At 41.5% G+C, this 25,812-nt stretch overlaps 1 protein-coding gene across 2 annotated transcripts in view; it reads left to right on the forward strand.

Annotated features, from left to right (window-relative positions):
* The window catches only part of ARID3B (AT-rich interaction domain 3B), a 60,188-nt gene extending 35,225 nt beyond the window's left edge, over positions 1-24,963 (forward strand). The window contains exons 5-9 of one of the 2 annotated variants that reach the window (XM_056572657.1): positions 329-512; positions 5,245-5,489; positions 15,832-16,086; positions 16,208-16,294; positions 23,351-24,963. In XM_056572657.1, coding sequence (XP_056428632.1) covers positions 329-512; positions 5,245-5,489; positions 15,832-16,086; positions 16,208-16,294; positions 23,351-23,496 — 917 coding nt within the window. In that variant the 3' untranslated portion in view covers positions 23,497-24,963. The remainder of the gene's footprint in view (positions 1-328; positions 513-5,244; positions 5,490-15,831; positions 16,087-16,207; positions 16,295-23,350) is intronic. The other variant, XM_056572658.1, reaches the window with a different exon arrangement.
* The last annotated feature ends 849 nt before the right edge of the window (positions 24,964-25,812 follow it).

Below are 25,812 nucleotides of genomic sequence, written 5' to 3' on the forward strand. Positions count from 1 at the left end.
CGGTTCATATACAAAGCTTGGGCATATCCTTCCATTTTCTGTTCACTAACACTATGAAATGTGATTATATATTTACTAGTATATAAACCTGTATGTTAAGTAGAGGTAGTATAGAGGTTTTTGTGTAAAACTGTCTAGCTTTGCAGGAAGAGATCAGTAGTGCCAGTCATCTCCTTATGTTAGTGCACCTTTCATGCTGCACGTGAACAGATAAAAACTGCTTTCCATTTTGGTGATACTTAGCTTAGATACATAACTAATCTATCTATGCATCTAGTTGTTACACACAGAATCCATGTCTAACTGGTGTTTTTCTTTATTTATTCAGGCACCCCCATCAGCCGTATACCCATAATGGCCAAGCAGTTGTTGGACCTGTATATGCTATACAAGCTTGTAACTGAAAAGGGAGGCCTTGTTGAAGTTATCAATAAGAAAATCTGGAGAGAGATCACAAAGGGATTGAACTTACCAACCTCCATTACCAGTGCTGCCTTCACCTTGCGTACACAGTGAGTGGAATGATGCTCTCCTTTATATGTATCCACATCAAAAATGCATCAGGGATGTGGAATTCCTATCGCCTGACGCCCGGGACATGCAGTTATGGGAGCCGGGCAGGTGAATTTTTATGGCTCTTAGCCCTGCTTCAGGCAAGCAGGGCTGGACCTGAAAGCCCCCGATAAGCACAGCGGCGCTCAGCAGTCTGTAGGGAGTGTGCTCCCTACTCCTGCCCGCTCCGCACTCTGCAGCCCCCGGCTGTTCTCAGTTGCCGGGGCCCGCCGCTAATAGCCAGCATGCGGCGGTTGGTGCGGCTGGCTATTAACCCTTTAGATTGCCGCTGACAGCGGCATCTAAAGGGACATGTGTATGCTCCCTGGTGGGCTAGTGAGGTGGATCACACCACAGCGTGATTGCAGGGGGAGATTCACTATAGAGGTAGCTGGAAGGCTTACCTCTGCTTCCCTGGTGTCTATGGCTCTGTCATTGATAGAGCCTGGCTGGACTAGGCTCTATCAATGAATTGCAGAGCACACAGATCAATGGAGTTCTATGGACCTCCATTGATCTGTATGAGGAATCTAATGATTCCTCCTAAAAGTCTAATAAAGTGTGAAAAATAAAAAAAAGTTTTAATAAGTTTAAAAGACACATTAACCCCTTCCAAGTTAAAAGTTCAAATCACCCCCTTTTCCTATATAAAAACATGTAAGCATAATAAAAATAAACAGATTTAGTATCGCTGCATGCGTAATTGTACGAACTATTAAAATATAACATTATGTATCCCGTATGAAAAATGACATAAATGTAAAAAAAATAAATAAAACCACAGAATTGCAATTTTTAGAATATCCGAGAAAAAAAAGTTAAAAAGCAATTAAAGTTAAAGTCAGATCAATACTAAAATGGTACCAATACAAAAAATAGATTATGGCGCAAAAAAAAAAAAGCTACAGGGGTCAAAAAATGGCAATTAAAACAATTCTAAAAAGTTCTGAACTTTTTTTAAATTAGTAAAACATGACAAACTATACAAATCTGGTATTGCTGTAATCAGGCCGGCCTAAAGTATCAAAACAATGTTATCTCAACCACAAGGTAAATGGCGTAGAAAAGAAAACCCCCAGATTTGCTAAATTATCTTTTACTATTTAAATTTCACTTCACCGAATATATATATATATATATATATATATATATATATATATATATATATATATATATAAAATTATAGATAGATAGATAGCAAAGTAGAAAACACGGCAGCACTCCAAGAAGTACAGTGAATGGTGGCTTTATCACCAAAATGTACAGCAACGTTTTGGCCAAGGGCTCCATAATGACCACGTGAGGTGGCCGAAACGTCGCTGTACATTTTGGTGATAATAAAGCCACCATTTACTGTACTACTTGGAGTGCTGCCGTGTTTTCTACTTTACTGTATACAGAGGGACCTAGGACCAGGGTCCAACCGCTGCCTGCACCCACCTACAATTTTGTCATGTGCTGCTCCACAGATAGATAGGTGGCAACAGGAGAATACAGCAGCACACTGCTAGCACAAAGATATAGATGAAACATGAGTATATAGATAGAACATGAAAAGCTATACAGCTGTAATGCAATAAATGAAGATATGAAACTATGAAAATATGAGGTACTTAGCTTGCAAATTTGGCGCCAAATAGTGTGGACCGTCCCACCACGGTAAGGTGACCTCATTCTGGGACAGACCCTACACTGTGTTTATGCCTCTGTGTGAACAGTACAACAGGCACTGCAAGGTCTGAAACATCCAAGGTACCTTATATACACCTAATAGTCGGGTGGGGTGCAGGAGCCAACATGGAGGTAGCCACTCCCCCGTATGTGTAATACAACCAAAAGATAAATTGGCCAGCACTATTGATCCAATAGTTTGGATCAATAGTGCTGGCCAATTTATCTTTTGGTTAGATAGATAGATAGATAGATAGATAGATAGATAGATAGATAGATAGATTGATTTATTTTATATTTATAATTTTTTTTTTTTTTTTTTTGGGTTCTGAGAATGTTATTGAAAAATGAAAAGGTATCATTATAGTAGGTGGTTATGGCTATTATAGGGCGAGGAGGAAAAAATGAGAGCGTAAAAGCGAAAATTGGTCCAGACGAGTGGATCGTCATGAGGAACAAGTAGATTTTGCTCCATTTTAGTCCCGTGGACAAGTAGTTTTTTTTTTTTTGTTTCCACACCCCTGATGCATGCTTCATTTTCCTTTATGTTGCCAAGTCCTGGGGCTTGCAATTGTAATACAGAGACACAAAATTCACTTTTCTTGACTTTCACTTTTTCACAGGGTCGATATTATGTGCTGAATTTAGTAAATGATCACATTTTGATGCCACACAGGGAAGGCCTATTTTCAAGCTTAACCTTTTAAGCACAGAGTCCATTTTGGCCCTAAGCACACAGTCAGTTTTCATTTTTGCATTTTGCCCAGAGGAAAAGTTGCTGAGTTGCCCATAGCAACCAATCAGATCACTTCTTCTTTTTCAGAGGCCTTTTCAAAAGTGAAAGAAGCGATCTTTTTTTTTTTAAATCAGATAATTTTTATTAAAGGTTTTGCAAACATTTTAAATCAACATACAGACAATAAACCCTCCCCACAAAGAAACAATCCATCTCTACCCCTGTACAGCACAAAACTACAACAAACGGTACCTACAGGCGTTCCAGCAAAGCTACCAAAAGAGGGCATAAAGAAAAATGTGAAAGAAGCAATCTGATTGGTTACAATGGGCAACTCAGCAACGTTTCCTCCGGACAAGTTTTCTTAAATCTCCCCCAGTATGTTTAAAATCACCCTATTCTGAGCACTGTGTAACTTTGTAATTTTTCAATTTATGGGGCTGTATGAGGGTTTTATTTTTATTTTTTTATTTGTGAGCTGATCTGTAGTTTTTATTGGTTTCACTTTTGCATATAATTGACCCTTTTTTGACCACTTTTTCTTTAATTTTTATGACAAAGCGGCAATTTTTTTTTTTTTTACATTTATGTAGTTTACTGTACAGGATGATTAACATATTTCAATAGTTCAGACATATAAGCATGTGGTGATAATAAATGTTTAGTTTTTTTTTACAATTTGTTTTTTGTAAAATGCTAACTTTACTATTTATGTCCCCATTTATTTTTACTTAACTTTTATTTTTTTTATTTTTGGAGTTGTCGGAAGGCTGGTAAGGGGACCTCCAGGTGGTCCGATGAGCCGCCTGATAATACCGCAGATGCGATTGATCTGAAAAAAAAAACTGTCTCCGTTGCTGTATGGAACATGCAGTTGCTCAAAAGCGGAGTTTGCTCACCCAGCATGACTGGCTGAGCCGCGCACACCTTCCTCCGCTCTCTCAGCCCCCAGTCCTTCAGTATTTTGCAGGCAGACGTGACAAGGATAGAGTTTTATTTATCAGCACTGTCTCAGCCCCCAGTCACCTTGGCCATCCACTGCACTGCCCCGATCTCTGCTGCCAGTAATTCACTGCAGCCGCCAACAATATTTGCCTCACTCGGGGCTGGCAGCTGCGGTGAAGCAGAAGATACCGAGATGACTGGGAGCAGAGACAGCCATAGTGATTGGGGGATGCAAGAGGAGCTGGTAGCCGCTGTGAACTTGCAGAGATCGGGGCTGTGCAGCAGACAGTGCTGAGAGCAGGGCTGGCAGCTGTGGTGAGTGACTAAGAGCAGAGAGCGGGGCTGAAATTTCCACAAGTCTGACTGCAAAATACGGACTCCCAGGCTAACAGCTTAGATGCAGCATGCCCTCCCAACAACCAATAGTAGGGAGAGGTTGTGCTCGACTCCACCAATCATGCTGGGTGAGCTGACTCAGCTTTTGAACATCTGCAGGGGAAACAATCGTCGACGGGGTCACAGTTTTCTTCATTATATGGTGATTAGTATTAATCATGTCATCTGAATGGTAAATGGCAGGCATCAGCAAGAGGACTGATGTATGCCATTACTGGCGAGTCCCTGGCTGCTGATAGTAGCCAGGACCTGCCGTGCATAAAGCGAGCGAAGTTCCTGTACTCACTTGGATGTACAGGATGTAAATGTACATCCTGGTGCATTAAGTACCAGCACATCAGGATGTACATTTACATCCACTGTCCTTAAAGGGGTACTCCGCTGGAAACATCTTATCCACTTTTCAAAGTATAGGGGGATAAGATGTTAGATTGCGGGGGGTCCTGCCGCTGGGAACCCCCGCAATCTCCGGCGCGGCATCCCTGTCATTCGCTGCACAGAGCGATCTTACTATGTACTAGCCGTCACGCCCTTCCATAGACATGAATGGAGGGGGCGTAGCGTGAGGTCATAAACGTGGAAACTGCAAGCTTTCGTGTTCCGGAGGCTGCCTCTGCTGGCCTGGAAATCGGCCTGCGGCGGGACCCCTGCGATCCAACATCTTATCCCCTATCCAAAGGATAGGGGATAAGATGTTTCCAACGGAGTACCCCTTTAAGTGGTTAAATCAAGGGACAGTGTGTTCTATGGTTTGTGCCATCAGTGCACAAGCCTCGACAAAGTTACACACTGGGAAAACCAGTCTATCAATAGCCTTAGCGTAGCACAATAGCGTAGCACTTTTTTGTTTGGTTGAATAATGGCCTTAGTTGCGTATGTGCCCAGTAAAATGCGTAGGATAATCATTCCACACATGAATTTATTTTGTCGGTTTGTATTGTCAGATACATGAAGTACCTTTATCTCTATGAGTGTGAGAAGAAATCACTCAGCTCTCCCGCAGAGTTACAAGCTGCAATAGACGGAAACCGAAGAGAAGGCAGACGTCCTAGCTATGGAACTACCTCTTTTAACTACTCCCCAACTCCAGCAGGGCCCGCTGCTCTCATGGGAGCTGGGAAACTTCATTTGCCGATCCTTGGGGTGCACCCAACCTCACGCATGTCACAGATTACTCCTCAGAAGAAAGGTCAGTGCTGCTTCTTCATTACTTGAATAAAAATAAAACTAACATCAGTGACCTACGGTATATAATATCATGTCAGTGAAATGTTGGGACAGTGTTTTTAGTACTCGCCTTTTTTTTTTTTAAATTTTTTTTTTTTTTTTTAATCCTTTTGCAGTAGCTCCCTCTACTGGTAATCAGAAAAACAGCATGACAAAATTGTCCTCACCTATTTTGCTTCCTATTTGCATATAGGAAGAGATCTGTCAATCCTGGGGATTGGCCTGTTGATTTAGAGCTCCATTCCTGGCCAGAGATAAACATATGGGGAAATGCACAGACTTTGGTACATTTTTCACAAATGGATAATCCCTTCAGAACTTGCTGTATGTTATTTTTCTAAGACAAGGCAGAGGTGGTATGAATTAGTTAGATTTTTTTGTTTTGTTTGTTTAACTTTTATACATTATTTTTGCACCTTTTAAAAAGATGCAGCAAATAAATCTCATCCACTACATAGTCAAGAAGGAAGCCTTGCATTTCAGTCACTTTTGCCCCAAAGTTGTCTTTTAAAATTGCGCAAAATTGTGTACACTCAATTTTAGCCAATAAGGAGCAATTTTTTCTGCCACAAGGGTGAATATCTGTTACACTGCAAAGTGTGAAAGCTCAGACTTTGGAGGATCACACAGGTAAAGTTCATACTGATGTCCTTTGACCCAAGTCTTTACATGCATTATATCCATTTAAGATCTATTCACATGCTGTATTCATTGCAGGGAAAAATACAGTGTGACTATGCTTTGTCAATATACCTTTAACCCCTTAATGACGCAACATTTAAAAAAATTTTTGGGTGGTTTAATTTTTTTCTTAGTCTTCCAATTTCCCATCAGTCTTCCATCTGTTGGGCTTGTTTGCAAGACTAAGTGCACTTTGTAATGACACCACTGATTTTTATTACAAAATGTATAGTGAAGGCTAGGGATCGACCGATATCGTTTTTTTAGGGCCGATACCGATAATCGGTGGAGGTTAGGGCCGATAGCCGATAACTTATACCGATATTCCGGTATAAGTTATCGGCTATTTATCCCCCCACGACACCGCTGCAGATCATTGATTTAAAGCGGGCGCTTTAAATCAATGCACTGCAGTGGCTTTTGCCGTGCCAGAGACCGCCGCCGCCACCACCCGCTTCTCTCCCCCAACCTGTCGGGGTGGTCCGGGCCATCCATCGTTCCTGTAGTGTCCGGGGGCATTCCGGGTGGAGGGTGAACCGGTCCGGGCTGTCCTTCTTCTCCGGTGGTCATCTCCTCCACTCCGGGCAGGCTCCGGCCTAGTAACGCAGCATAGACGCCACTGCGCAGTGACGCCAGTGCGCAGCGACGCACTACTGTTGTTGGTGCGGTGGGTCGGGGGGGGCATTATCTGCTTATCGGCAAGGTAATTGCTGATAACGATAATGCCCAAAATCTTGATTATTGGCCGATAGTATCGGCCATACCGATAATCGGTCGATCCCTAGTGAAGGCCAAAACATTTTTTGTGGGGCGAAGTTGAAAAAAACGCCATTATGCAATGTTTAGCAAGTATAGTTTCTACGCAGTGCACTGCAGTGTAAAATTATCAAGTTATCTCTATTTTGTAGGTCAATATGATTAAGATACCCAATTTATATAGGTTGTTTTATTTAAAAAAAATACTTTTTGTAAGTTTAGTATGCTTAAAATTGTTTTCTTCTGACCCCTACTTTTTTTTTTTTTCCCTGTTGTATATGGGGCTCAGTTTGAGCGCCTTGAACTGAAGTTTTTATGGGTAACATTTTTGTTTTGATGGGGCTTTTTTTTAATTTATTTATTTTTTTTATTTTTTTTTTCATTTTTTTCCCTGGTGTATGAAGTGACCAAAATCATCAATTTTTGACTTTGGAATATTTTTTTTTTTATGTGTGTTATATTTTACTAGTTCGGACATTTTTGCATGTGTTGATACCACATATGTTTACATTTAGTTTTGTTTACATTGTTTTTTAAAAATGGGAAAAGGGGTGTGATTCAAACTTTTATTAGTGAATGGGCTTATTCACATTATTTGCTCTCTGCTGCTCAGGCTAGACATAGAGGCAGGTAGGGAGCCCATGCTTACCTCTCGGTGGACCTTATAAGCTACATCCACCAACTGCCCACACACAGTAACCGGCTTTAGGTCTTTAGGCAATCAACTTTGATTGCAAGATTAAAAGATGTAATAGCCTACTAGTGTAGATCGCTGCTGCAGGCTATTAGCTGAGGCCCCTGGCTGCACTCATGTCCTATAGCGGGAAGGGGTTAAAAGGGTATTCCAGAGGAGAAAAATATTTTTTTTCTAATCAACTGGTGGTAGGGCGTTATATAGATAAATAATGTACTTCTATGAAAAAAAAAAAAAAGTAAGCCTTCCAGTAATATTCAGCTGCTGTATCTTTCACAGTGTTCTCTGTTGCCTTTTCAGTTTGTGACAGGAATTGTCCAGATAGCTAGCTAATCCCCATAGCATCACTACTCTAGGCAGTTCCTGACGTGGACAGAAGTGGTAGCAGAGAGCACTGTGGTTAGACTGGAAAGAACTACACAACTTCAGGGCATACAGCCACTAAGTATTGGAAGACTTGAATTTATTTTTAATATATAATTCATCCTGTGCTCCTTTCAGGCTAATAAAAACAAATAAATAGATAAATAAATAAATAAATATATATATAATCACACACACACATATACCGGGGGGGTGTAAATAAAATAAAAAAACTACTTGTGCAAGGGGCTAAAGCAGAACACAATCTAGTGCCTCAAGAAAATCCACTTGTCCTGGTAGATAAAATAATTTCAACCAAAATAGTATGTAAATAAGGTCTTTATTAGTTTCGTCACTTTCGTCTTTTCCTCCTCGTCCTATAATAGCCATAACTCTTATTTTTCCATCTACAGAGCCATATGAGGCTTGTTTTTTGCAGGACCAAGTATACTTTGTAATGACACCTTTAATTTTTCCAAATCTTATGCTCTGAAACAAAATAGTGTTTGGGTAAAATTGAAAAAAATGCAAATTTTGTGTTTTTTTTTCTTTTTTTTTTGTTTTGCCATTCACCTTCTGGTCAAACTTACATTATTTTGATTAGGGATCGACCGATTATTGGTTTGGCCAATATTATCGGCCAATAATCACGATTTTGGGCATTATCGGTATCCATCCCCCCCCCCATGTCGGCAATCGCTGGCGAACTCACACCGGTGATTCCAGGTCATATGGGTCCACCCCACCTATCCTTGCTATTGGTCGTCCAGAAGTGACACCCAATAGCAGATCGGGTGGGGGGGTGTTAACGTCCGGTTCCGCTGCTCTGCCCACCCACTGTAGTCCGGACAGAGCGGGGGAACCGACACTGACCGGCGCTGAAGGTACACTTACCATCGGCGGCAGCAGAGGACAGCGATGCAGCTCCCTGGATCCTACGGAAGCCGGTGAGTTGCCTAGAAACATCTGGAGGGCTACAGTATGGAGACCACTATACAATGGTCTCTAAACTGTAGCCCTCCAGATGTTGACATGTTTGAGGGTGGCAAAGCAATAACTTTTAATCGCACACTGTGGTGGTGCCCTAAAAAGGTGTCTGCAGCCCAGTTTGTTCTATTAATAGGGCTTCAAAGTTTAGCAGCAATTTTCCAATTTTTCTAAAAAAAAAATTCATAATCAGAATTCTTTGGGGACAAGTTCAGTTTTGAAGTGAATTTGAGGGTCTTTATGTTTGAAATATCCCATAATGGACCCCATTATAAAAACTGCACCTCTCAAAGTATTCAAAATTACATTCATAGAGTTAACCCTTTAGGTGTTTCACAGGAATAGCAGCAAAGTGGAGGAGAAAACACGAACATGTTATTTACACGAACATGTTCTTGTAGACCAATATTGTTTTTATTTTTACAAGTTCTCCCGTAAGGAAATACCTCGTATGTGGGCGTAAATTGTTGCGAGCGCACTACAGGGCTCAGAAGGGAAGGAGTGACATTGGGATTTTGGAGAGCAAATTTTTCTGAAATGGTTTTTGGGGGGCATGTTGCATTTAGGAAACCCCCATGGTGCCAGAACAGCAAAAAAAAAACAAAAAAAACTGTTCCCACTATTTGGGAAACTACACTCATCAAGGAACATAACAAGGGGTACAGTGAGCTTTAACCCGTACAGGACCTAGGGCGTATGGATACGCCATCTGTACCTGGGTCTTAAGGACCCAGGGCCTACCTGTACGCCCGTGGGAATTTCGGGGACCGGGCCGGGGTGACTGCTGATATCGATCAGCAGGCACCCCTTGCAAATGCCCAGGGGGGGGGTCATCAGACCTCCCCATGTCGGCGATCGGCGCAAATCGCAAGTGAATTCACACTTGCGATTTGCACCGATTCCGGGTCATTCGGGTCTATGGTGACCCGGAATAGAAGGGGGATCGCGGTTGTCTAAGACACCCACGATCCCCCTGTAGCCATAGGAGTGAGGTGGCAGAGGTGCCACCCCTCCTATCTCTGCTATTGGTGGTCTAGACACGACCACCAATAACAGATTAGGGGTGGGGGGGGTTTACTTTCATTTTCCCTGTTCTGCCCACCCACAATAGGCAGGGCTGGACGGGGAAATGACGGGGACCGAACGCCGAAGATCCACTTACCCGTCGGTGGAAGCTGCGGGAACGGTGGAAGCTGTCGTGCAGCAGAAGAGGACGACTCCCATGATCCGACGGAAGCCGGTAAGTTGCCTAGCAACATCTAGAGGGCTACAGTCTGAGACTGTAGCCCTCCAGATGTTGCAAAACTACAACTCCCAGCATACCCAGACAGCTGCTGGGCATGGTGGGAGATGCAGTTTTGCAACAGCTGGAGGTCTACAGTTTAGAGACCACTGCACAGTGATCTCTATACTGTAGCACTCTAGATCTTGCAAAACTACAACTCCCAGCATGCCCACATAGCGGTTTGCTGTCTGTGCATGCTGGAATTTGTAGTTTTGCAACATCTGGAGGTCCATAGTTTGGAGATCACAGTGCAGTGGTCTCTATCTGTAGCCCTCCAGATGTTGCAAAACCGCAAATCCCAGCATGCCGAAACAGCTGTCTCTGCATGCTGGGAGTTGTAGTTGCGATCCCTCCAGCTGTTACATAACTAGATCTCCCAGCATGCCCTTCGGCGATCAGTACATTCTGGGAGTTGTAGTTTTGCAACAGCTATAGGCACACTGGTTGGAAAATACTGAGTTAGGTAACAGAACCTAACTGAAGGTTTTCCAACCAGTGTGCCTCCAGCTGTTGCAAAACTACAACTCCCAGCATGCACGGTCTGTCAGTACATGCTGGGAGTTGTAGTTTAGAAACAGCTGGAGGTTTGCCCCCTCCATGTGAACGTACAGGGTACATTCACACGGGCGGGTTTACAGTAAGTTTCCTGCTTCAAGTATGAGCTGCGGCAAACTTTTCGCCGCAGCGCAAATTTCTAGCGGGAAGCTCACTGTAACCCGCCAGTGTGACTGTACCCTAAAAACACTACACTACACTAACACATAAAGGGTAAAACACTACTCATACACCCCCTTACACTGTCCCCCCCCCATCTGTCCCCCCAATAAAAATGAAAAATTTATTGTACGGCAGTGTTTCCAAAACGGAGCCTCCAGCTGTTGCAAAACAACAACTCCCAGCATTTCCGGACAGCCACTGACTGTCCAGGCATGCTGGGAGTTTAGCAACAGCTGGAGACACCCTGTTAGGGGTATTCTATGCCCAATGTCCACCCCTATGCAATCCCTAATTTAGTCCTCAAATGCGCATGGCGCTCTCACTTCAGAGCTCTGTCGTATTTCAAGGAAACAGTTTAGGGCCACATATGGGGTATCTCCGTAATCGGGAGAAATTGCGTTACAGATTTTGGGGGGCTTTTTCTCCTTTTACCCCTTATGAAAAGGAAAAGTTGGGGGCTACACCAGCCTGCCAGTGTAAAAAAAATTGTAATTTTACACTAACATGCTGGTGCTTTTTCTGAGTAAGAGCATACCCCATATGTGGATGTAAAGTGCTCGGCGGGCGAACTACAATGCTCAGAACAGAAGGAGCGCCATTGGGATTTTGAAGATAAAATTTGTCCAGAATTGAAGGCCACGTGTGTTTACAAAGCCCCCATAGAGCCAGAACAATGGAATTCCCCACATATGACCCAATTTTGGAAACTACACCCCTCACGTAATGTAATAAGGGGCACAGTGAGCATTTACGCCCCACAGGTGTCTGACAGATTTTTGGAACAGTGGTCCGTGAAAATGAAAAATTTAATTTTTCATTTGCACAGCCCACTGTTCCAAAGATCTGTCAAACGCCAGTGGGGTGTAAATACTCACTGCACCCCTTATTAAATTCTGTGGATGGTGTAGTTTCCAAAATGGGGTCACGTGGGGGGGGGTCCACTGTTCTGGCACCACGGGGGGGGGGGGCTTTGTAAACGCACATGGCCCCCGACTTCTATTCCAACCAAATTCTGTCTTCAAAAGCTCAATGGTGCTCCTTCCCTTCTGAGCATTGTAGTGCGCCAGCAGATCACTTGATGTCCACACATTGGGTATTTCCATACTCAGAAGAGATGGGGTTACAAATTTTGGGGGTCATTTTCTCCTATTACCCCTTGTAAAAATATAAAATGTGGGGGAAAACCAGCAATTTAGTGAAAAAAAATTTTTTTTTTCATTTACACATCCGACTTTAGCAAAAAGTCGTCAAACACCTGTGAGGTTTTAAGGCTCACTGTACCCCTTGACGTGTTCCTTGAGGGGTGTAGTTTCTAAAATGATATGCCATGTGTTTTTTTTTTTTGCTCTTCTGGCACCATAGGGGCTTCCTAAATGCGACATGCCCCACAAAAACCATTTCAGAAAAACTCACTCTCCAAAATCCCATTGTCGCTCCTTCCCTTCTGAGCCCTCTACTGCGCTCGCCGAGCACTTCACATACACATATGAGGTATTTCCTTACTCGAGAGAAATTGGGCTACACATTTTAGGAAGATTTCTCTCCTTTTACCCCTTGTAAAAATTCAAAAACTGGGTCTACAAGAACATGCCAGTGTAAAAAATGAAGATTTTGAATTTTCTCCTTCAATTTGCGTCTATTCCTGTGAAACACCTAAAGGGTTAACAAACCTTTTGAATGTCATTTTGAATACTTTGGGGGGTGCAGTTTTTATAATGGGGTCATTTTTGGGGTATTTCTAATAAGAAGGCCATTCAAATCCACTGCAAAACGGAACTGGTCCCTGAAAAATTTAGATTTTGCAAATTTTGTGAATAATTAGAAAATTGCTGCTGAACTTTGAAGCCCTCTGGTGTCTTCCAAAAGTAAAAAACATGTCAACGTTATGATGCAATCATAAAGTAGACATGTTGTATATGTGAATCAATGTATAATTTATTTGGAATATAAATTTTCCTTATAAGCAGAGAGCTTCAAAGTAAAAAAAATGCAAAATTTTAAATTTTTTCATAAAATTTTTGCATTTTTCACCAAGAAACTATGCAAGTATCGACAAAATTTTACCACTAACGTAAAGTAGAATATGTCACGAAAAAACAATCTCGGAATCAGAATGAAAGGTAAAAGCATTCCAGAGTTATTAATGCTTAAAGTGACAGTGGTCAGATGTGCAAAAAATGGCCGGGTCCTACAGTGAAAATTGTCTGGGTCCTTAAAGGGTTAACACCCCACAGGTGATTGACAAACTTTTGTTAAAGTGGGACGTGAAAATGCAAAATTAGATTTTTTTTTCTTTCACTTAAATGCTGGTATTACCCCAAAATTTTCATTTTTACAAGGGATAATTGGAGAAAATGTCCCCTAAAATTTGTAACCCCATTTCTCTTGAGTAAGGAAATACCCCATATGTGGATGTAAAGTGCTCTCTGGGTACATTAGAGGGCTCAGAAGGGAAAGAGCGACAAGGGGATTTTGGAGAGGGAATTTTGCTGAAATGGGTTTTGGGGCATGTCGCATTTAGGTAGCCCCCATAGTGCCAGAACAGCAATAAAAAACACCATATGGCATACTATTTGGAAAACGACACCCCTCAAGGAACATAACAAGGGGTACCATGAGCCTTTAAACCCCACAGGTGTTATACGAATTTGACATGAAAATGAAAAATTTGTGTTACCCCAAATTTTCACAAGGGAAACTACACCCCTCATGTAATGTAATAAGGGGTGCAGTTAGCATTTTCACCCCACAGGTGTCTGACAGATTTTTTTGAACAGTGGTCCGTAAAAATGAAAAATTTTATTTTTCATTTGCACAGCCCACTGTTCCAAAGATCTGTCAAACGACAGTGGTGTATAAATGCTCACTGCACCCCTTATTACATTCTGTGATTGGTGTAGTTTCCAAAATGGGGTCACATGTAGGGGGGTCCACGGTTCTGGCACCACGGGGGCTTTGTAAACGCACGTGGCCCCTGACTTCCATTCCAACCAAATTCTCTCTCCAAAATCCCAATGGCGCTCCTTCTATTCTGAACATTGAAGTTATCCCGCAGAGCCCTGTATATCCACATATGAGGTATTCCCATGCTGAGAAGAAATGGTGCCGGACCTCATCTATTGTTTGTTTGCTGCACGTGGAGAGGAACGCCACCTCTCTGGTCGGAGCACTAGAGCAGCGGTAAGGGGGATCGAGCGGAGGACTCTACATATTGCATGCTGAGAAGAAATGGTGTTACAAATTTTGGGGGGCTTTTTCTCCTAATTTTTTTTTTTTTTTTTTTTATGTCCCACTTTAACGAAACTTTGGCAATCACCTGTGGGGCTCACTTTACCCCTTATTACATTCTTTGAGGGGTGTAGTTTCCAAAATAGTGTGCCATGTGGGTTTTTTATTTTTACTGTTCTGGCACCATAGGGGCTTCCTAAATGCAACATGCCCCCCAAAAACCATTTCAGCTAAATTCGCTCTCCAAAAGCCCATTGTTGCTCCTTCCCTTCTGAGCCCTCCAGTGTATCCACAGAGCACTTTATATCCACATATGAGGTATTTCCTTACTTGAGAGAAATGAGGTTCCAAATTTTGTGGGGCATTTTCTCCTATTACTCCTTGTGAAAATGAAAAGTTTGCGGTAACACCAGCATTTTAGTGTTAGAAATCAAATTTTTCATTTTCACGTCCCATAAACGAAAGTTCATTAATCATCCGTGGGGTATAACTACTCAATTTATCCGTTATGTTCCTTGAGGGGTGTAGTTTCCAAAATAGTATGCCATGTGGTTTTATTTTTTTTTACTCTTCTGACATCATGGAGGCATCCACATATGAGGTATTTCCTTACTCGAGAGAAAAATGAATTACAAGTTTTGGGGGGCCTTTCTACCTTTTACCCAAGGTAAAAAATGAAAAAAAAATGGGGCTACAATAACATGTTAGTGTAAAAAATTGAGATTTAGATTTTTCTCCTCCATATTCCTGCTATTCCTGTGAAGCACCCAAAGGGTTAACAAACTTTTTGAATGTCATTTTGAATATTTTGAATATTTTCATAATGGGGTCCATCATAGGGGATTTCCAACATAAAGACTCTCAAATTCACTTCTAAACTTAACTGGCCCCTGAAAAATTCTGAATTTTTAAATTTTCATGAAAAATGTGAAAACTGCTGCTATACTTTGAAGCCCTCTGATGTCTTCAAAAAGTAAAAACATGTCAACTTTATGATGCAAACATAAAGTTATCATATTGTATATGTGAATCAATATATAATTTGACATGTCCATTTTCCTTACAAGCCGAGAGCTTCAAAGTTAGAAAAATGCAAAATTTTAAAATTTTTCCTGAAATTTTGGAATTTTTCACCAAGAAATTATGCAAGTATCGCCGAAAATCTACCACTAACATAAAGTAGAATGTCACAAAAAAACTATCTCGGAATCAAATTTATAAGTAAAAGCATCCCAGAGTTAACGCATAAAGTGATGGAGGTCAGATTTGAAAAAAAATGCTCTCATCCCCAGGGTCATAATGGGCTGCGTCCCTAAGCGGTTAAATTTTGTGCATCAAATATGTACAGGATATTGTATGTGGGAACACAACCATTAAGAAGGGGGGGGAGCACAAAAAACTTGGTATCTGCTTTTCATGGATTCAGTGTACAAATAGAGGTGCATGAGCTGGCTAGCTGCCCCCTTACTATATTTATTTAGGACTGCAGATTTCCTGGTAATATTTTCCCTGTAATGGATTGGTAGTTTGAAAGATGCTATCTTGCCTCACACCAAAAGTATAACTGTGTGGTAACAGTTTTTTTCATTGTAGGGGATAGCCCTGCAAGCTTGATGCCAAACCGCATATCTATGGCCTCCGGGGCTTTGAGTATGCCACAGACACCTACAGTGCGGACCCCTTCAGTGGAACAGCTGAAGGAGAGGCTAGAATCTGGTGAGCCTCCAGAGAAGCGGGCATCTCGTACTTCATTAGAAGAGCACCAGAGGCTCATGCAGCAAGCTCTTCAGCACAACTTACTGAGCATGGCCCGACAGATACCAATGAAACTAAAGATCAATGGGAAGGGTGAGTGGAAAGGTTATTCCCCTGTTCATGTCTAGTCTTAACTGCTATTCACTTTTTTAGTTGAAGAAAAAATGTAAATATAAATTTATGGACTATGGTTTGATATTTCTTGTTTTCTTAGCAGCACAGGACCGGCAGGACAGTTCACTCAACCTGGGCACTGGCAGCATCAACATGTCCATTGAAATTAATGGCACAATGTACACAGGTTAGTTGTAGCCTTAGGGCAAGCTGTATTTTAAGGGTTTTCTTGATTTAAAAAGTTTTAATTTTTTTTCTTCCTATTTTACTAGTAACAAATAGCATGTAAAAAAAACTAAAACTAAGCACTCTTACCGTATTTATCGGGGTATACCACGCACCGGCCTATAACACGCACCCTCATTTTACCAAGGATATTTGGGTAAAAAAAGTTTTTTACCCAAATATCCTTGGTAAAATGAGGGTGCGTGTGTGTGCATGTGTATACCCCGATAGACTGTTTCTGACTCTGCAGAAGCCCCCAGGAAAGGCAGGGGGAGAGAGGCCGTCGCTGCCTGCTTCTCTCCCCCTGCTTTTCCTGGGGGTCTAGAGCCCTGCTGCTGCCGCTTCTCTCCCCCTGGCTATCGGCGCCGCTGCCCCATTGCCTCCACCATCCCCGGTTTTATGATTACCTGTTGCCAGGGTCGGGTCCGTGGTGCTTCTGGCTCTGGTGTGGCGTCTATGCGTCATTGCTATGCGCTGCGCTACGCAATGACGAGTGACGTCGCGTCGCTCGTCATTGCGCCTCGCAGCGCATAGCAACAACGCATAGACGCCACACCGGAGCCAGAAGCAGCGCGGACCCGACCCTGGCAACAGGTAATCATAAAACCGGGGATGGGGGAGGCAATGGGGCAGCAGCGCCGATAGCCAGGGGGAGAGAAGCGGCGGCAGCAGGGCTCTAGACCCCAGGAAAGGCAGGGGGAGAGAAGCGGGCAGCGACGGCCTCTGTCCCCCTGCCTTTCCTGGGGGCTTCTGCAGGGTCATAAAAACCGGGGGGATGGGGGAGGTAATGGGGCAGCGATGGGGCAGCGGCGCCGGCAGTCTCTGGACCCCAGGATAGGCAGGGGCAGAGAAGCCGGCAGCGACGGCAGGTCTCTGGACCTGCAAAAGCCGCTGTAGTTCATTGATTTAAAGCGTCCGCTTTAAATAATTGAACTGCAGCGGTTTATCGGCATATAACACGCAAATAGACTTTAGGCTAAAAATTTTAGCCTAAAAAATGCGTGTTATATGCCGATAAATACGGTATTTGGTATGGCTGCTTGCAGAGTTGTCTGAGCTATTGATATCCGTTAATGATCCTGCATTGTGAATGGTGTAAATGTAAAAAAAAAAAAAAAGGTATACTAAATTGCTGATTTTTGTTTACATCATATATAATTAAAAAGTGATCAAAACATAAACTACTGACCATGGTACAAAGAATGAGCAGTCATACAGCCACATATATGAAAAAATAACAAAAGGTATAGGGGGGCAGGCAGAATAGGGCCATTTTTAACATACCTATTTTGTTTTAATGGTTTTGATCCACAGGATAAAGAAACTGGGGTGGGGGAGATTTATTAAAACGTGTAGAGAAAACGTTGGTCAGCTGCCCATAGCAACCAATCAAGTTACTACTTTTACTTTTCAGAAGCCTTTTTAAACATAAAAAAGCTAGCTGGTTGCTGTGGTAAAGTGGTCAACTTTTCCTCTCCATAGGTTTTGATATATCTCCCCCACTGTGTCAGTTTTAGCCCCTTAAATGGGCACGGTCATTAACCCCTTAAGGACCGGGCGTTTTTCAGTTTTTGCTCTTTTTTTTTTTCCTCCTTACCTTTAAAAAATCATAACTCTTAAAATTTTGCACCTAAAAATCTGTATTATGGCTTATTTTTTGCGCCACTAATTCTACTTTGTAATGATATCAGTCATTTTACCCAAAAATCTACGGCGAAACGGGGAAAAAAATCATTGTGCGACAAAATTGAAAAAATACAGCCATTTTGTAACTTTTGGGGGCTTCCATTTCTACGTAGTACATTTTTCGGTAAAAATGACACCTTATTTTTATTCTCTAGGTCCACACAGTTAAAATGATACCCTACTTGTATTGGTTTGATTTTGTATTGCTTCAGAGAAAAATCATAACGACATGCAGGAAAATGTATACGTTTAAAATTGTCATCTTCTGACCCCTATAACTTTTTTTTCTTTTTCCGTGTTCAGGGCGCTATGAGGGTTCATTTTTTGCGCCGTGATCTGAAGTTTTTGTCGGTACCATTTTTGCATTGATCTGACTTTTTGATCGCTTTTTATTCATCTTTTCATGATAATAAAAAGTGACCAAAAATACACTATTTTGGACTTAAGAATTTTTTTGCCCGTACGCCATTGACCGTGCGGTATATTTTTTAAAATCGGACATTTCCGGACGCGGCGATACCACATATGTTTTTGTTTTATTATTGGAAATGCCGGGTGATTCAAACTTTTATTAGGGGAAGGGATAATTCAAAGGGTTAATGATTTTTTTTTTTACACTTTTCTTTTGCAATGTTATAGCCCCCATAGTGAGCTGTAACATTGCATTTACTGATCTTTAACTGTTCAATGCATCTCCATAGGGATGCATTGATCAGGGTTTTCGGCGATTGATATTTCAGGCTTGAAGCATTCAATCGGCGATCGGACTGCAGGAAGGAAGGTAAGAGACCTTCCTCCTGTAGTACAGCTGTGTGGGATGCCGCGATTTCACCGCGATGATCCCGAACAGCTCCCTGAGCTAGCCGGGCACTTTTACTTTCACTTTTAGCCGCGTGGCTCAGCTTTGAGCATGCGGCTAAAGGGTTAATAGCGCACGGCACCGCGATCAGTGCTGCACGCTATTAGAGGCGGGTCCCGGCTTCACTATGACGCCTGGCTGGCCGTGATATGATGCTGGGTCACTGTGGGACCCCGCGTTATATCACGGGAGCGGGACCAAGGACATTCTCATATGTCCTTGGTCCTTAAGGGGTTAAACATGATTTTTAATATTTGATTCAATAAATAACTTTTGTAATTTGTAATTGGCTTTCATTTAAAAAAATATATATATTTTTTTTTTCCTCCTGTATACTTCTGCCCACCAGGGGTCTCCCTTCTTGGCCAGAACACATTCTGTCTGGTCAAAATCTCAGATTTTGGTCTCCTGCTTGTAATGGCAGGAGACCAATCTCAGGTAAGTGTTTATCTCCACTGAGCTTGATTGACAGCTGTACAGAGCCTTACTGACAGATACACAGACTGAAAGCTGCAAAGAGCCTCATTGAAAGATACACAGACTGAAAGCTGCAGAGCTTGAGTTCTTCTATTCATCACAGCACTGCAACTGTGAGGGCGGAAGTGGTCCCCCAGCAGGCTATAGTGATGTCATGCTGGGAGATTACACTATATGAGCAAGAAGAAAGGTATGATACAGAGCTTTTTAAAGCTCTGAAATATTTTTTTAAGGGTGGGAGTAGTGTTTAGTAGTTAGGGAACATAGCCTGAGTTAGTTTGGAAAAGATTTTTTTAGTGACCGGTACTCCTTAACGACCTGCGCTGTATATGTATGTGTGTGTATATATATGTATATAATATATATATATTACACTAATACACACATACATACACACACATACACACACACAGTGCAGCTGTGCGGCAGGTTTATTAAGCAAGCTCAGGAGCGGAGCTCGCTTCATATACTTTCGGACCATGCTGCTATCAGCAGCAAGGACCTGCGGCTAATGCTGGACACCAGTGATCGGGACGTTGCCCATCATTAACCCTTTAGACGCCACAATCAAAGTTGATCGCAGCATCTAAAATGCCAAAAATGCACTGCCGGCAGCTCAGCGAAGCTGATCGGGACCTCACCATTTCCCCACGATGATCCCGATCAGCTTAGAGGATGGCGGGAGGGCCCTTACCTGCCACCTCGTTGTCCGATTGATTCTCCAAGGCTCCAGTCAGCCTCAGCGGGTCGGCGCAATGGAGTACCAATAACACTGATCTATGCTATGGCAGAACATTGAACAGTGTATGCAATCTAATGATTGCATGTAATAGTCCCCTGTAGGGACTAAAAATGTGTAAAAAAAAAGAAAAGTGAGAAAAAATGAGCTCACATGTAGCCCTGAATATGTGAAAATAAGTTACAGGGGTCGGAAGAGGACAATTTTGAACATGCTATTTTTCATACAAAAAGTTATAATTTGATGAAGTAAAACAAAATAAAACCTATGTCTGGTATCAGACATTAATATATTAATCTTATGGATCTACAAAATAGTGTCCTTTTTTTTACCGAAAAGTGCACTGCGTATAATTGTAAGCCCCCAAAAGTTACAAAATGTTTAGTTTTTTTGCCCCCACAAATTTATATATATATATAATTTTTTTTTTTTTTTTTTTTTTTTTGCCATAGATTTTGTGGTGAAAGGGTTGATGTCATTGCAAAGTACAATTGGTGGCACAAAAAACAAGCCCTCGTATGGGTCTGTAGGTGGAAAATTAAAAACGAAAGTGCAAAAATGAAAAAACCCCTGTGTCCTTAAAGGGGTACTCTTGTTGAAGTGTTTTTTTTTTTTTTTTTTAAATGAACTGGTGCCAGAAAGATTTATAAATTACTTCTATTAAAAAAAAATCTTTATCCTTCCAGGACTTATTAGCTGCTGTATACTACAGAGGAATTTTTTTTTTTTTTTTTTTTTTTTTTTGTCTTGTCCACAGTGCACTCTGCTGACACCTGATGCCCGTACAGAGGTGTCATCAGAGAACACTGTGGACAAGACAAAAAGAAAATAATTTCCTCTGTAGCATACAGCTGCTAAGTACTGAAAGGATTAAGATTTTTTTAAATAGAAGTAATTTACAAATCTGTTTGACTTTCTGGCAACAGTTCATTTAAAAAAAAAAGTTTTCCACCGGGGTACCCCTTTAAGGCCCCTTTCACACTACTTTTGTGCCCCGTAGGAAAAGAAAAGGTCGGCTAGGCTTTTTTTTTTTTTTTTTTTTTATATATTTGTCGTCCCTTTAACGTCTTTTATCTGGACGGGGCACAGTGGGCAACAACGGGTCCTCATAGATCCAAATTACTATTATGGGGTCCGTCGGGTGCCATTATTTTTTTTTTTTTTTTTACGAAAATAGCGGGAGAAAGACTTCACATGATGTATTTTTTTTTTTTTCACTCATCCTCCCCGGGTCACAGCGGCAATTTGAAAGGAGCCTAAGAGATTTGCAGTCTTTTTTTTTCTTTTTCTTCTCTCCAATTGCCCAGTCTTCCTACGTAAGCCTTGTGGGAGAGAAAAAGTAAAAATGACGTTCTTGTCCTCAAATACCGTCCAAACATCCTGTTCCCTCGCCAACTATTCTCTGCACCTTCTTGCAATACAGTCTCGCATAAAGGGGTAGGTTAGGGTTAATTTAACTGTACTATATTTTTAGTTGACATGTAATTAACATGTGTACCAAGTTTTGACACACCCATACATACCCATGTTGGGAAAGGTGTCATTACAAAGTACAATTGGTCTTGCCAAAAAAAAAAAATCCCTCCTATGGGTCTGTAGATAGAGATAGTTATGCCTCTTAAAAAGCGAGGTAGTGTCCTCAAGGCCCTAAAATGGGCACTCTCATTAAAATACATTTTTGCTATTGCACTCCTTATGGTAAATAAAAAATATTATCTAATATACTTTGTTAAATTTTTTTTTTAATTTTCTATGTTTTATTTGTGTTTAAAAAAGCTTGAGCACATTTTCCCCCATCTCATACACAGACTTAGGACAGAAGCCCAAACACAGAAAGTGCAGCCTGGAGTGCTGAGGGGGTCGTGTCCAACCAACAGCATATGGCAGTTAAGTGTGAGAGGAGCTATGATTGGATGAGGCTGGACCCCCCCTTCAGCACTCCAGGTTGCACTTTCTGTGTTAGGACTTAGGTCCAAAGTCTGTGTATGAGAAAATGTGCTCTTGAGCTCTTTTAAGCACAAATAAAACATAGAAACGTAATTTTTTTTAAACAAAGTAGCAAAAAATAGTTTTAATGAGTTACCCTTTAAGGAATTGAAGTGTACCTCTAATAGTTCTTAAACAAGTGATTACTGTGTGGTATTGTGCACCTAAATGCCTATAGAGGCTGTTTTCCCCATTCTCTGTTCCCCATCTGCCTCAATAGCAACCTTCTCCAGGACAAGACCTAGTGTAATGAGATTCTACTAAGTCTTGTCCTGTGGTGACGGAGCAAAGTGCATAGTTTTATAGAGGGGGGTGGGGACAGGGAGATTTTAAAATGCATGTTATTTTGAAAAATGTTTTTTTTTTCCCCCCAGAAAATTGACCACACAATTAAGGGTACACTTTAACAATACTTTATTGTTAAAAAAATAAAATAGTAAAACATTTGTATAATGATAACCTCAAAGAGAAAAGCGGTTACCCGCACTCACTGCTAGGCTTCAATAGGACGACTCTGCTATAGCGGCTTCCACCGACGTCTCCGGTCTCAGACGCGCTGCAGGGCGCTCTGAGGCGACTGCCGGATGGTTTCACACTGATTGCGCTTCCTCTATGATGCAATACGAGACATTCTGTGCTCATCTTGAAAGTATACAGTACCTTAATAGCATGCATACGTAACCAAGCCTGTATGTAATGTCCAATAGCTGTTGAGTCTGTGTCACTATAAAATACCTACGGCTCCAGAGCCTTTGGCCAGACATAAGTGGGATTCCCTTGCATTTGCCTTGATAAAGGGCCTTTAGAGCCTGAAACGTGGATTTCAACATTCTGGCAGGGTGTATTTGGATATTCTCATCACAACCAAGCTGCTTCTGGTGTGCCTACTCAATTCCTTCTTGACACAGTTAGTGGTCTGCAGGAAAATCGCATAGTTCTGTACCTTATAGAACATACATCCAGGGAGAAGTGCTACCCACCACTACTGAATATTACAAGTTTATTAAATACTATTGGGTTTTCACAATATAAATTCACATGCTGTGGATGTAAAATCAGACTGTTCTGGTACCTAGAGTGAAGAGATGCATTTGAATGGTCAGCATATACTATAAGATTTGTTATGGGCTTCCGAAGTCTGACCCCTTATGCTGAGCTGATAACTGGCCCAGCCCCCCCCCCCCCCTAAAAGATCATTATTTTCTCCATGTTTTAAGATTGTTCTGTTTTTCTTTTCTTTAATAAAAAAAAATCTTCTTTCCTCTTTGTAGGTATTCTGTATGCTCAGAAGCCTGTTCCTTTAATTGCTGGTTACACGGGGGGAAGTGGTAGCAGCAATACCTCCCAAGCGTCTCAGAGTCCCACTTCTTCCAGAGGAACCCCAGGAGCTGAGCCCTCCACCAGCTGGTCCCTCTGAATAGGAGGGAAAAAGCATGATGATACTACTTACCTCCTCTGCGAGAAAGAGTTACACAACCGTACCTACCTCAGCTTGCAGGAAGACTTCAACTCTGCTTACCTCACCTTAACAAAACGTTTCACAACCGATTTTTACCTCATTCTGTGATGGCATTACATATATTCATCAACGGGCAGGAAGAATACTAGGCAAAGACCTGTCGATTAACCTGCCTTTGAGCGTCAGCTCTTACCTACTGTGTGGCATTTTGGGAGCATACATGTGCAGTAGACCTGCATTATTTCTCTGTCCCTTTCCTGTGTTTTGTTAAGAGGTAAACTTCCACCTGCTGTTTGATCAATGGCAGCAACCCATTTCTTGTGCATTCACCATGGGGGCTCTGGGGACGTTTGTTTTGCCCCTTTCCCCTCTGTAATATAAGCACCAGGATCTGTGTTCCTCATTTGTTGGTGCACAATCTAAAAAGTGCTTGATAGTAGACATTTTGTAGGACAACTGGCTAAGACGTGTTGGGTTTTAGCATAGTTTGAGCTTGTGTTTAAAAGCAAGCTTTAACCTATGCTGTCTTTTAAGAGTGCTTATGTGTTAATGCCTGGTATCTTCTGATGTGATGTAGTGTTGATTTGACACTATAGCTTTAGTTACATCATGTTTCTTATGTTACGATTTCAGTTGAAGAAAAAGAGCAAATTACATATACAGTCAACTTGAGGGTCTGTGCAGGAGCTGATACGACCATGATAAATATTGGGGGATATTTTTGATACATCCCTTCTTTGTGCTAAACTAGATTAATAATGGCTCCAAGTCCTGGAAAGGTTGTAAATCGGCCCAGGTACATGCTTTGAGAGTTGAGATTTTGTTTTAACATATGAAGTCCCCTAAGTAGATAACCTCTAAAATATTGACCATCAAATTTTATGGTGTAAGATAAAATGGCAAACAAATGATCCTATATCAGTGAGGTAATAATTCAATAGGGACCCTCTCTGCTTGGCACAAATAGTCTGGACATGCCTACCACTTTTACCTAAATAAAATTGATCATTACGCCCAAGATTTTAACTTGCATACTAGTTATATGCTCTCACACTCAGGAATCCTACTGTATCAGTTCTATTTATAAATGTTATGTTTATTTAACACATAGAATACCGTTCAATTTCTGGATTATTTGATATCAAAATATTCAGTGCAGAAGTTCAAACAATGTAGATAAATTAATATGCTAGAAGTTAAAAAAAAAAAAAAGAGAAAAAAAAGAAAAATAAGTTTTAGCTTTTTTATGTGAAAGATATATTTGCTAGATTTCCAAAATATGGTCCTATGTGTATGATCAGCTGGCAGTTTAGTTTGAGGTTAGTATTATGTTGGCTAAGCTGTATCTATACACTGCATGTACACAATGCCCAAGTGGTCCCAGAAAGCACTGTGTGTGTGTCGGGGGGGGGGGGGGGGGGGGGGGGGTTGGATAGCACATTCTCACAGATGCCATCATTATGACAATCCTGTTGCCGGACAAGGCACGTTGCATCTTCAATCATGTTTGTGAGCATTTTGCTTCATTTATTATTGTTTTGTTAATCTACTAATGAATATGTAAGAAAACATATAACAAGGGGTGTGGGCAGAAGATGATTTGGAAAAGGCTGGCCGAATGAGTATGTTTTCCATCAGCCATAAGGGGTTTTTCGTGCTTCAATCCTGCAAGTGAAGGATGTGGCAGCTCTTCATGGGTTGGTTTTCCAAGGCTCCTTTGTGGGAGGCTCACTCTATCTGAAATGTGCTTGTTGCTATGTATCTTCTCCCCTCAACAACCCTTAATCTTCTCTTTCCACATTATGTTCTGCCTTTCTCCCTGAAAAGTAACTTGAAAAGATGAACATTTATCTGATGTTAGTGGGTGGGGGATTTGTTCCAAAGACTACATGAAGCCCCCCCCAAGTCAATGGGTGTTCTCCACTGTCCTCCCAGAACTGTCACTATTATCCATAGTGTGTCTACCTCAAGTGTCAGCACACAAGTTGTCCTTTGGTGAAAAGAAGAATATTTTCCTGTTGCTTCAGTTAATATAGGATGAGCGATTTTTGTTCCTCTGTGACAGGTACAGAAGTTTCACTTTTCTGCTGCTAATTTTAGGAATGTAAAATAGTGACAGACACCAGCAGTAGTTGTGTAGTTCTAAAGAGAAATCTACTCTTTCTGGCTTATGCATATGTTAACTTTTTGGAAATGTTTTATTTGACCTCTGAAGTGTAGATTTTTTGTTTTATTTCCTTTTGTGTTTAAGAATACTTGAAGCACCAGGCGCTT

Source organism: Hyla sarda, chromosome 4 (genome assembly GCF_029499605.1).
Source record: "Hyla sarda isolate aHylSar1 chromosome 4, aHylSar1.hap1, whole genome shotgun sequence".
Taxonomy (NCBI): Eukaryota; Metazoa; Chordata; class Amphibia; order Anura; family Hylidae; genus Hyla; species Hyla sarda.